Source organism: Gadus chalcogrammus, unplaced genomic scaffold, assembly GCF_026213295.1.
Source record: "Gadus chalcogrammus isolate NIFS_2021 unplaced genomic scaffold, NIFS_Gcha_1.0 GACHA164, whole genome shotgun sequence".
Classification (NCBI taxonomy): Eukaryota; Metazoa; Chordata; class Actinopteri; order Gadiformes; family Gadidae; genus Gadus; species Gadus chalcogrammus.
In genome coordinates, this window is record NW_026613599.1 from 12037 (window position 1) to 25196 (window position 13160).

The window sequence follows — 13160 nt, forward strand, 5'->3', positions numbered from 1 at the left end:
AGTCAAGCAGCAAGTCATGCGAGTTCGAGCCTCACCTAGCGCATCGTAAAAATAAGTTAGGCTTCTATAAACTCAGAATCTGTTGACATAAGCAAATTATCACTGATTTGCCAAAGCTTGTCTTAAGCCAACGCTCACTGTTTGATTTGAGGCCAGAGTCAAAGAGATCTATTCATTGACTTGGAAACCAATATTAATAGATCTGACTCACTTTCTCTCTTCTCTTTGTGTAAAACAAAAGCTGTTGACCTAGTAGGTTTGGTTTAATGCTTAGAATAACCTGAAATGATCTTCAACTTGTGAACTGCTGTGCTCCAGTGGCGCAATCGGTCAGCGCGTGGTACTTATAAGACAGTAACCTGCACCAAGTCATGCCGAAGTTGTGAGTTCGACCCTCACCTGGAGCAAGCTTTAGCTTTGTTAAACATAGTTGAGGACTTGGATTTCCGCTGTAAAGTAATGTGCTTTGTAATCTGTCGACATGAGCAAGTGCCGTCTAATTTACAATAGCTTGACTAAAACACAGAACAGCATCCTGAAATACAATGTTGTTTGATTTGATGCCAGAGATCAACAGAGATGTAATCCAAGAGTTGTAACAGATAACCAAAGAGAAGTTTAAATATTTCGAATTTACATTTTTTGACTTTGTTGAAGACTGTGGCGTGATTGTGGCGTGATTAATCAGTTTAATCAGTGGCGTGATTTGTTGAAAGAAGTAAACGTGACATTTCCAGAGATTACATTATTTCACAGGCAGCCAATCAAAAGTCTAAATTATAATTTCTCTTTGTCTTTAACACTAGAACAACCATCGAAGGGGTCAAATCACCCCTGTGAGTTAAAATAAAATATATCTTTGCACTCGATCACATTCCAAATCCCTACTTTCTTGACTTTCCCTAAATATGTCTGTTGTACCACCCTGTGTTGATAATTTATTTTATTCAGACCGGGAGAGCTATTATAGAGCATTTTTTTATGTGTTCCGATGTAATTGTTTTTTTTCCAAGGATGCAAGGCTCTTTCTTTGTCAGCAGAGGTCGCCAGGGGACATTCTGAAGACAGACAGACAGACAGACAGACAGACAGACAGACAGACAGACAGACAGACAGACAGACAGACAGACAGACAGACAGACAGACAGACAGACAGACAGAGGTGGCCAATACGTCGACTGCAATCGACTGTACGACCGCAAGAGTAGTGCAGGTCGATTTTTAATGCGCGACATTAAAAAAATAATAAATAAAAGTTGATATATTTTTATTTTATTAATATAATTTAAAAATAAATAAATAAAATATAATTATAAGAAGGATAGAATAATGAGTGGACACACTGTTCAAACTATTGCAACGTATAATTTGCTACTATCAAATGCAAATTGTTACATTATTTTTGAATGAATAGATAAGTAAGTACCCTAGCATAGACAATAGACACTGTGGGTGTGGCTGAGAGAGAATTAGACATGTATTCCATGTAGTATATGAATCAGCCGTTGGCAGAGTGGTTTAGCATCTGCCCTGCAATACGGGCGACCCGAGTTCGCGTCCTGGGTACATCATGTAATATTTGCCGTTGGCTTATTTTTGTAATTTCTTTTATATCAGAGAAATTAGGCCTAACAACTTACTTTTTATATAATAAATATGCCTTACAATATAACCCAAATATACCTTGCAAAAACTCGTAAAGTTCGTAAAAGTCGTAAAGTTAACGTTAATATTAATGTTACTGATAAGCCTTCGTTACAATGACAAAGACACTGCATGGGAAATTGCAGCCACATGAATTCCATTCAGGTGAGTTTCGCGGCAGGCAGCCAAGAAACTCACCACTGACCACTGACCACTGACCACTTCTGTTGAGAAAAAATACTATGGTCAGTCAATTTAACATATTCAAAGAAATGGAAAATAAATGACATGAAAAGTTTTTTTTTATTTCGCCAGTATTCCTTCCTAAAACACTGATTCGGTGGGGATTGAACCCCGGACGAACGTTCTCTGCCTCAGTCTCAGACCGATCACTAGGAATTAGCTGGAAGAGCCTATACTTTTCCCTGGATTTAGAATGATACAAACGTGCAAAAACATAATTATATATTTATGTGGCATTCAGTGCAATGCTGTTTGTCCCTATAAAACAATAATAGTAAAAAAATAAATACAAAACATGAGGATAACTCTACAATCAAACCCTGCAATCCGAAGGCTCTTCTTCACCACTCCCCCTTCTCACTTCCAATGCAAAGCGAATAGAAGTGAGTAGGGGATCGAGGGCGTAGCCTAACTAGTTTGTGAACGCAAATTCGATGTGAACATGTTTCAGGCTTTAATAAAATCCCGGACAATTTTGAAATTCTGCCCGGACACATTTTTCGGTCTCAAAAAGAGGACATGTCCGGCAAAAGAGGACGTCTGGTCACCCTACTGTACGGGGAACCCACTTGAATCCTACCTGTTCTACTGTTATAAAAAGATTGCGGCGCAACTTGGTGGGCGTTATACTATCAAATGCAAATTGTTACGTTCTTTTTGAATGAATAGATAAGTAAGTACCCTAGCATAGACAATAGACAATGTGGGTGTGGCTGTTATGATAATTGCATTCCCTGACACAAAGAGCTATAAATTAGTAGAGCAGTCTGTGTCTCTGCAATGCATCCATTTTTTACAATGCATCCTGGAGGCAGAGGCAGACAGAGGCACTGGACGCCAGAGCAATTATTGGTCGAGTTACAGAGTATTTTAGAGGGGGAATCTGATGGAGAAGCAGAGGAACTGACATGCGAGCTAGAGGGTGATGATGAGAGAGCTGATGATGGAAGTGGCGCTGTTATAGAATCTGATTCAGGTTCAGAATCAGAACCTGAGGCGACCACATCCATGGAAGAGACATCACCATCCATGCAAGAGAAAGCACGAGATGGTACCATACGGATTGAACCCCCTGGCCGTTCGAGAGGCAGAGCAACAGAGGCCAATGTCATGAGAGAACCTCCAGGGCCCACACCTCGCGCCAAGGAAAATATCACAGATCCACTGAGCAGTTTACTGTGTTTGCTTGACACGGAAATGTGGGAACAGATTCTAAAGTATACTCAGGTCGAAGCTGACCGAAACAATGCTGATATGTTCAATGCGACAATGGACCAACTAAAAGCATTTGTTGGTCTTGTTTATTGTAGAGGTATTGCCGGCGGGAAAAGCCAGAAACTGGAGGACTTCTGGTCTGCTGAAATGGGAAATCCTGTTTTCAAGGAAACAATGTCTCGCCAGAATTTCAGAGATATCATGCGCTATCTGCGCTTTGATGACAAGAGCACAAGGGCTGCCCGCCTTCTGGAGGACACATTTTCCATGATATCAGAGACATTTGATCGATTTGTGAAAAACAGCACTGCTTCTTACACGCCTGGGGAGAACATAACAGTTGGTGAACAATTGTTCCCCACCAAGGCGCGCTGTCGTTTCACACAGTACATGGCAAATAAATTGGATAAATGTGGCATAAAATTCTGGGTAGCCGCTGATGTTGAAACCAGACAGTTTCAACTGACAATGGCCCCAAGAAAATGCCCGAAACTGTTTCCCACTACAACAGCACTAATATGGCGTTGATGTTATGGACCAGATGGCACGCTTGTATTCAGTAAAGGGAGGGACCAGGCGTTGGCCTGTAGCTGTTCTTCTACAACATCCTAGACCTGGCTGCAATCAATGCACACATTCTGTACAAACAGTGCATGGACGTCAACATGACCAGAAAGAGATTTATTCTGGAGCTTGTGAAACAGCTGTGTGCGCCTCAGAGAATGGCCAGGACTGTGTCATCAGTGGCAGCACCAGTGGCACGTAGGCCACTTCTGATTGAAACTCCTTCCCCACCTACCAAAAGGAAAAAGTGTCAAGTCGCCAGATGTAGTGGGAACAAAACTAGTGACGTCTGTGAGTCATGTAGGCGACTTGTCTGTGGGAAATGCAGTGAGCCTGCTAAAATAATCTGCTGTGAATGTTGATTAGACTTTGCTGAAACCGAAAGATAAAAAAAAAAACTGCTGTCCCTAAAGACATTTATTTTTCATCCAGTTCCTAGTTCATTCAAAGTCAGCCGTATTTTTTTGTTTTCTTTGTTTACTGACTTACTGAATGTCAATGTACTCTATACTCTAATAAACTCTAATACACTCATTTAAAACCCAAGTCATTTGGTTATTTGCAGTGTTGGGCAGTAACGCATTACAAAAGTAATGAGTAAAACTATTTCATTCATCCAAGCGTAATGATTTGCTATTCTTTAATATATTTGATACTTTGTGTATGGCTTAGTCTTAAAAGTATCATGTTTGTGTGGTCACCTCCTGCCTCATGAGAAGAAGTTGCCTGGGAACTGAATACTAAATGGTCTGTTTTCACTGCTTTCTCAATCGCTCTCTCTCTGCCACACCTCCCCTCCCCCAGCCAGTACATTTGCATTTGAATAGATAAGTAAGGCCACAAAGCCGATTTCAGGCCATCTGGCCGTGGCTGTTGGCCTTTTTCACACCTAACCGTGCTCAACTGGCCCCTATTGTTCTCTGGCCTGTATTCACACTAGGCAATCGCAACTGTGGCCTGGCCACGGTAGGCTCTTGTACATACCACACAAACATGATACTTTTAAGACTAAGCCATACACAAATTATCAAATATATTAAAGAATAACAAATCATTATGCTTGGATGAATGAAATAGTATTTTTTTGTCATCACGTCGTAATACGTCACCATCAAGCGTCCGCTTAGTAGAACAACACAGACAACACAGTTGACACGTTACTGACTTTGTTGTTTATTTGGAGCAGCACATTTTTATATTTCCGCGTGTGAGCTAGAACCCCAATTTACCCTCCCGGACCCTGCACACACTGGTGGTTTATTGGGTTCATTCTGTTGTAAATGCGACGGCTCCGCTGTTCCAGGGGTGGATCTCCACAGAGATAACGCAGCGATATGATCATGAGCAGTTGACTTCTAACTTGATAAAGTGAAATGTGAGAGAGAAGGTGATGCAGTTGTATTAAACAAAGACGTTGAAAGATGTTGCGATCTACGAGAGAGACGCAAATTATTCTAAAACCCGTTCGTCCGGGGTTCAATCCCCACCGAATCTGGGCTTTAGGAAGGAATACTGGAGAAATAAAAAAAAACTTTTCAAGTCATTTATTTTCCATTTCTTTGAATATTCTAAATTGACTGACCATAGTATTTTTTCTCAACAGAAGTGGTCAGTGGTCAGTGGTGAGTTTCTTGGCTGCCTGCCGCGAAACTCACCTGAATGTAATTTATGTGGCTGCAATTTCCCATGCAGTGACTTTGTCATTGTGACAAAGGCTTATCAGTAACATTAATATTAACATTAACTTTACCATGAGTTTTTGCAAAGTATATTTGGATTATAGGGATATTGTAAGACATATTTATTACATAAAAAGTAAATTGTTAGGCCTAATTTCTCTGATATAAAGGAAATTACAAAAATAAGCCAACGGCAAGAATTAAATTACGTACCCAGGACGTGAACTCAGGTCTCCCGTATTGCAGGGCAGATTCTAAACCACTCAGCCAACAGCAACGACGCAATCGACCCACACTACTCTCGCGGTCGACCAGTCGATCGTGGTCGACATATTGGCCACCTCTGTCCGTCCGTCCGTCCGTCCGTCCGTCCGTCCGTCCGTCTGTCTGTCTGTCTGTCTGCCTGTCTGTGTATATCTACCTATAGATATCAATCTTATTCGCATCAGAATGTCCCCTTGCGACCTCTGCTGTCAAAGAAAGAGCATTGCATCCTTGGAAAAAGAACAATAACATAGGAACACATAAAAAAAATGCTTTATAATACCTTTCCCGGTCTGAATTTTTTTTTTTATGAACACAGGGTGGTACAACAGACATATTTAGGAAAAGTCAAGAAAGTAGGGATTTGGAACGTGATCGAGTGCAAAGATATATATTTTTTTAACTCACGGGTCATTTGACCCCTTCGACGGCTGTTCTAGTGTTAAGCCCTTGTCTTTCCTTTGTTCCTTGTCGGATCATTGTAGTTTGTGGTGAGTTCTGTCCTGTGTGTTCCTGTGTTCCCTGTGTTACCCGCGTCACCCGTGTTCCTTGCCTTTTTGAGTTAATAAATTATCCTTTTACCTGAACTGTCTGCGTTTGGGTCCTACCTGCCTGCCTGCCACCCGCTAACCGTGACTCAGCATCTGCCTCATCAGAAGAAGTTGCCTGGAAACTAAATGCTAAATTGACTGTTGCTAGTCTGCTTTCTCAATCGCTCTCTGACCACGGGTACGTGAATCGGAATTACAAGCAAAATCAAGAAAATTCAATAGTTCAGTTGCGCTAAAATGAACATCTTGAATCGTCTTTGATTTCAGAACAGATGTAGCAAGGTTAAGCCACTAAAGTCAGTAGCCTAGTGCTACCCATGCTAACACGAACGTGAAGCTTTCCCTCAAACTTAACGTATCTAAGTAGCTTGCAGTTGTCACCCTACCACTCCACTTTAAAACTGACGTTTACAAATATGCAACAATGGTCAGAAAAGTACTTGTGTTTTTTAATTTATATTTACCATTCAATATTGCAATCGCTGCGGTCAGTCCCATTGAAGAACACAGCAGCGTGGCTTGGAACTATACAGGCTTACATGAACCACGTGACCACCCTGCCGGCGAGATCAGAGAGTGTCGCAACTCTTCTCTCTCTATGGCTCTGGCAGCATCTTTAGACAGATGAGGAAGCCGGAGCCATTAGGTCATAGGCCACGCCCACTGGATACAAACGCAGCGCGGGAGTCAGATGAGGTCAGGAACATATGGCCGTCCCGTTGCTAGAACACGGCAGCGCCAAACATTTCACTGCTTCCTCAACTTGGGCCAATACAGAGCTGGACTTGCTCAACGTCTGAAAATCAAGTCTGGATCAGTACCAACTCTCCTCGGCTCAGCTACAAACCTCGAAAAAGTAAGTTAACTAACGCCATATCATTGTGTTGCTTTACTGTATATGGTTACCTTGTTAGCATTATAATGTTGCTTTAGCATTAGCGCTACAGCTAACAGCCAAGTTATTGTCGCTAATGTTAAGGTAGATAGCATCAGTTATGTGTGTAAATACCATGGACCTATTATAGAGAAAGGACAGTGGACTAATACATGGCCGCCCATTCATTCCTATAAATACACGCACTGTAAGTCGAGTGTGCATCTCAGCAAGCATGGGGCATCACACGAGAATGGGCACAATTCAACAAAGGGGGTACAGGCACTGATCTCTACTGCTTGGATACCAAGGGAATGCAATGTTTTACAATGTCTGCTCACCATACAACAAACGAATACAACTGTATTTTACCGGCCACTGGACTGCAGTAGTTCTAGAGTTTTACTGATGAGGAGATTGACCTGTTCAACTCATCCTAAATACATATGGTGCGTTCCTGGGAACCTGTGTTTTCGCCCCCTTCTACCCTCTTGTACTCCCAGTTATAGCTGGTTATTTACGGGCAAAAAAGTGTACCTGGAACGCACTATTATAGGCATGTTTTCCCCTTCTCACCTGATTCAAATCAAATGGTTATTAGCCGATTTCTGCAGAGCTTGATGTCATGGTATTGAGTTGATGAGATGAACTATAAAATATGTAAACAAATCAAGGATGCAGGGCTGGCGCTCGGCATAGGCGAGCTAGGCGATCGCCTAGGGCATGGTTTCTCAACGGGGGCACAACCTAGGGGGGCGCTGGGAACGTGATTCCATTTTTGGGGGGAGATATAAAAAAAAATTTGTTAGCCTATTTTCATTTATTGTTTTCTAACCCCTCTACCGTCTCAGCTACTTTTTACTGTCTATGCGCAGTGGAACAGTGATAATACAGCGCGGTTCGGTCCTGCACACGCCCGGACTCCAATTACATCAGCTATCGTCATGATCTCTATAGTAACGCTGACAGGCCGCAGGGTGCCGCGGCCGGGGCACGACGGGAGACGTGGCGGTCGGGAGTCGCGGGAGTGGCCGCACCGCGGTCACGGTGAATGAATGTTCAATCCAACCATTTCTTCCTCAACACTTCATTCTTGGTCTCTCTCTCTCTCTCTTCTTCTCTTTCTCTCTCTCTCTCTCTCTCTCGCTCTCTCTCTCTCTCTCTCTCTCTCTCTCTCTCTCTCTCTCTCAGTTTAATTGCATGTCATGAAGATTCATTAATATTTTTATATTTTTTGCACCAAAACCGACTCAGAGGGCATTCACTGCTATTAGTGACCAACGCAAAATCAATGAAAAACGATGCATTGATAACTTTAAGCAATATAACACGAGTGTGAGTGGGGTTGTTAGTTTATTTTTATTTTTATTTTTTACCTTGATCCAGAGGATCAGGGTAAGGTCAGGGGGGCGTTTGCTCAAAAAAGGTTGAGAACCACTGGTCTAAACCATGCTGACATCAGATGTGACCAATGGGGAGGATGTACATGACGAAGTGCAGGAGATCTAGCACAGAACCCTGGACCACACCACCAAACCCTGAAATTACCTATGGAGACATAGGTAATCCTAGCATAAAGCTGTGAGATATGACGTAAACCAGGTGAGCGGAGTGCCAGTGATACCCAAAAGTGTTTCCAGCCGGGTGAGCAGTGTGATGTGACAGATCGTGTCCAAGGCAGCTGTGAGGTCCAGCAGCAGGAGAACGCTGACATGGCCTGAGTCAGCAGCAATGAGAAGGGTGTTTATGGATATGTCCAGTGCCTTCTCAGTGCTGTGCTGACACACACACGCACGCACGCACGCACGCACGCACACACACACACACACACACACACACACACACACACACACACACACACACACACACACACACACACACACACACACACACACACACACACACACACACACACACACACACACACACACACACACACACACACACCAGAGCAAAAGAAAGATTAAGTGAGGAATACAAAATATGAAATGCTAAATACATTAAAGAATTAAGTAAGGAATAATCACAGAGAGGCCGGGCAATAAACAGTTTGATATGCCCGGCCGTGGACGGCTTATTTTAATAAAAAATAAAAAATAAAAATTTAGGTCAGGGGGGCGTTTGCTCAAAAAAGGTTGAGAACCACTGGTCTAAACTAGCCTGGCTCCGCCCGCCTAAGTACTTCCGTTCAATTTGAATTTCCCTTCAGTACTAGGTCTGGACTAGCCTGGCTCAGCCCGCCGAAGTACTTCCGCTCAATTTGAATTTCCCTTCAGTACTAGGGCTGTTTCCCAAAGTGAAGGCTGCAGCCTTGCTAGGACGCGTCCTTGCTAGTCGCGTCCTATGGAGATGAGACAAGAGTGCTAGCTCGAGTGCTTCCTAGCGTTTGTAACGTCTGACTTTGGGAACGACTTGGTAGTGTGGAAGCGCTTCCGCTTCCGCTTTTTAATACTGCGTGTCCGCTTGTAATGTAAACACATGTGAGCTTATGAATAAAACATGGCAGCAATCAAGCTGATCGATATTTATTTGACTTTTGTCTGTTATAAATGCGGTCATGTCTCCTTCGCATGGAGCCTCTTTGGGGAAGTCACAAAAGCTTTGTTGTGGTTGATCGAATTGTCTTTATTAAAAGGAAAATCCATTCAATTTTTATAAAACTAAGTGAAATTGTCTGAGAACTTAATTCATGCATCACATTTACAGTACGGTTGATTACTATTATGCAGGGGGAAAAAGACAAAGAAAGAGATGATAAACGTGTATTTATTTGGATATATGATCTGATTCATTCATTCATATATGCCTACAATCTACCAGTGCTTTGAACACATAAGTATATCATATAAAATACAATTATATACGTTCATTAAAAATTACAAACATTGCAAATGATCGGTTGTGCATTAATTTTACAACATTGGATAGTGGCACTATCCCTTCCACCGGCAAACAAATGTTTGTGCGCCACCCTAAGGCGCACAAAAGCCTCCGTTTGCTGGGCTGACCCTAAAAAAAACGTAAAACATAAATAGGTATACATAAATAATGTAATCTTGTGAGCGAGTAAATTGACATTGGTGACAGTGGTGTTTAACACCAGCTACGTCCATGCAAAATATAGCAACGTATCATTAAGTTGCAAAAACGTTTGAAAAGTGGCACAGGTCTTTAGGCTTGATTATTTGCATTAACATGATGAATCTATAAAAAGCAATACGGCACAAAATATTTCTGAAAACTAATATAACTTCACTTCATTTGAACGTGTACTTCTCTGCCATTTTCAAGAACCCGCCCAGTGAACGCAGAGGATTGTGGGTAGTTTTGGCTCATCTAGGATGCAGCGATGCATCCTTGAAAAATCTCGGAATTCTCAAAAACGAAGGACCCGAAAAGGGGGCGTATTTCGAGTGTCCTCAACATTGGAACAGTGCTTGTCGGCGTTCGATGACGTAGCGTCCTTAAAAGGGCGGCCGTTGAGCATGCTTCCTTGACATTGGGAAACAGCCCAGGTCTGGACCTGCTGTATGTCATTTGGTTTTCTGGGGCCGCCACAGCGGCGCCCAATCAGCGAACAGAGGGCGTGTCTGAGAACAATGACGATAAAGTCGTGCGCCAGTTTGAGTTGTTGTTGTGGGTCGGTAGTCAGAAGACAATGGAGAACGATGTGAGCGAAGCTATTCGGTCTGTTGTGGCAACGTTGCCGAATATTGAGAAGTTAAAGCCGGAGCAAGAACAAGCTTTGTTGAGCTTTGTTGGTGGCCATGATGTGGTGGGGCTTCTCCCCACGGGGTTCGGGAAAAGTTTGATTTTCCAGCTGGCTCCGTTAGTGGTGAAGGAGTTGGGTAAGGCGAATGCTGGCGATGCTAAGCCGATAGTTATTGTAGTCTCCCCTCTCGTTGCACTAATGGAGGACCAAGTGAAGGAGGCAGAACAGTTGGGAGTTCGTGCTGGGCAGCTCGGCGTGCATGATGACCGTGACATTTTGGATGGAAGCTTGAGTCTGGTGTTCGGCAGCCCCGAGTCCTGGCTGCTGAACAACAAATGGCGACGAATCCTAGCCTCAACCATACACCAGGACAACCTCATTGGTATCGTCGTAGATGAGGTCCACGTTACGTACAAATGGTAAGTAAGCACTAAATATGGTTAAACAACATAAATAGGGCTGTGTTGCATACTTAGGTTAAACAACGTGAGTAGTTCTGTTCTTCCATACTCGATAGCTTAGGCTAATGTTGTACTCCATTTTGTTTCACTCAGGGGCGAGGCTTCCAAAGGCGAGTCGGCATTCAGAGAGAGTTTTGCCAAGTTCGGAGAGCTAAGATCTATAGCCAAGGAGGGTGAGTTGAATGCACTGCCCTTTGTTGCTCCTACCTTACATGTTGTGAAATATCTCATTTGAATGCTATAGTATCGTCAATATTCTGTGTATGGATAATATCTGTTGCAAGGATTTGTTACTGTAATGAAACAGAATTGTGTGATTAAGTGCATTCATGTTCATAGTGCTGTTCATTAAGTCCTCCCTGCCATAGTATATTAAACAAACACTTGACAACTTGTTGGGTATGTTATAAAATGGGGCATGTGTTTATCTTGTCATATTTCTACTCTCCCAGGTACACCTGTTTTGGCACTGACTGCCTCCGCTGACATCAAGTCAAGAAGCAGAGTCATCAGACTACTCCATATGGACAATGCTGTTCAAATCATCGCTAGTCCCAACAAGACAAACATCCGTCTTGGCTTGTGCAAGGTGCCCACTCATCACATGAACTGCCTAGACTGGATAGTGCAACATGCCAAAGATGAGGGCTCAGCAATGCTACCGATATTAATTTACTGCCAAAGCCTTAAATCAGTGGGGAGAGTTTTTGCATATTTAAAGGCGGAACTGCAAGGACATGCCTGGGTGGGCTGTGATCCGGACTGTAGAAGTGAGAACCTACTGATTGGCATGTTCCACAGCAAAACCCTCCCCCAAAACAAGCAGAGAGTGTTGGCTTCTCTGAGGGGGGAAGGGAATTGCCGGATAGTTGTTTCAACAACAGCTTTGGGGATGGGGTTGAATTTTGCTAATGTTTCACACGTGGTAATGTACGGGGCTCCAGGTGACCTAGAGGCCATTTTACAACAGGCGGGCAGGGCTGGAAGGCATGGTCAGCCATCACATGCCATCCTCTACAACACCGGGCAGTACTTCAAGGTGGATGAAGAGGTAAAGAAACTGCTTGCTGTTGGAAAAACCACATGTTTCAGGAAATCTCTCCATGCACATTTTGAAGCAGAACCCAGCCATGTAGAGCCAGGCCATCTCTGTTGTACATACTGTCAGACTGTTTGCGCTTGTTCATCTGGCACATGTACAGAACCCATGCCCAATTATGAACAGATTGAAGCTGAACCAACTCATCAGAGATCTAGGCATGTGGATGCAAATGACAAATCTTTAATTGCAGATTTACTGAATGACTACAGAGATAGTTTGATCAATTTATCCAATCCACTGTACACCTCACATGCAGCCTGCACTGGATTCAGTCAGCAACTGGTGGATGCAGTATTGACCCACTGTCAATACATATTTGACCTGGCATACATTAGTGCTAACCTTCCTGTGTTTAGATTGGACCATGCAAAGGAGATTTTAATTATCATCAGTGATGTTTTTGGGGATATTGATGGGGATCTGCAATATGATTCAGAGAGGTATTTAACTGACCCAGATCTCTATTTCAGTAACTACTTCGACAATGTTGATGATGATGTTGAAGATACACTCACGAGCCATGTCAGTAGCTCTGAGTCTGAACAGTGAATTCTGTGATGCTTGTGATGTACAGAACACTTCAAACCCCTTTGTGTACTTGTGCAGGAACATGATTGGTGTCAGTTGTATATTGTTTTGTATGTGTTTGGTTGGTATTTGTGCAATTCTACAAAACTAAATAAAAGTGTACAAAACACATACTTATAAGACCCTAATTAAGTTATAAAAGAAACGAGACGTACTATGAAAAAGTGTTTTTTTTACTAATTCAACCAAAAAGTACTTGCATAACAATATGAACTATTTACACATTCATACAAATAGGCCTTCTATAACAGCTTCAAATGAAA

General features: G+C 42.7%; 1 protein-coding gene and 1 non-coding gene across 2 annotated transcripts; both read left to right on the plus strand.

Moving 5' to 3' along the window:
* Nucleotides 1–311: 311 nt before the first annotated feature.
* Nucleotides 312–407, plus strand: trnai-uau (transfer RNA isoleucine (anticodon UAU)). Its single transcript has 2 exons — nt 312–349; nt 372–407. It is a non-coding gene; the product is annotated as a tRNA-Ile (tRNA).
* A 10263-nt stretch (nt 408–10670) lies between these two features.
* Nucleotides 10671–13070, plus strand: LOC130379029 (putative ATP-dependent DNA helicase Q1). The gene is made up of 3 exons (XM_056585603.1): nt 10671–11165; nt 11301–11380; nt 11660–13070. The coding sequence occupies exons 1-3, from the start codon at nt 10693–10695 to the stop codon at nt 12856–12858; spliced, it is 1752 nt and encodes a 583-aa protein (XP_056441578.1). The 5' UTR covers nt 10671–10692; the 3' UTR covers nt 12859–13070.
* Nucleotides 13071–13160: the final 90 nt, after the last annotated feature.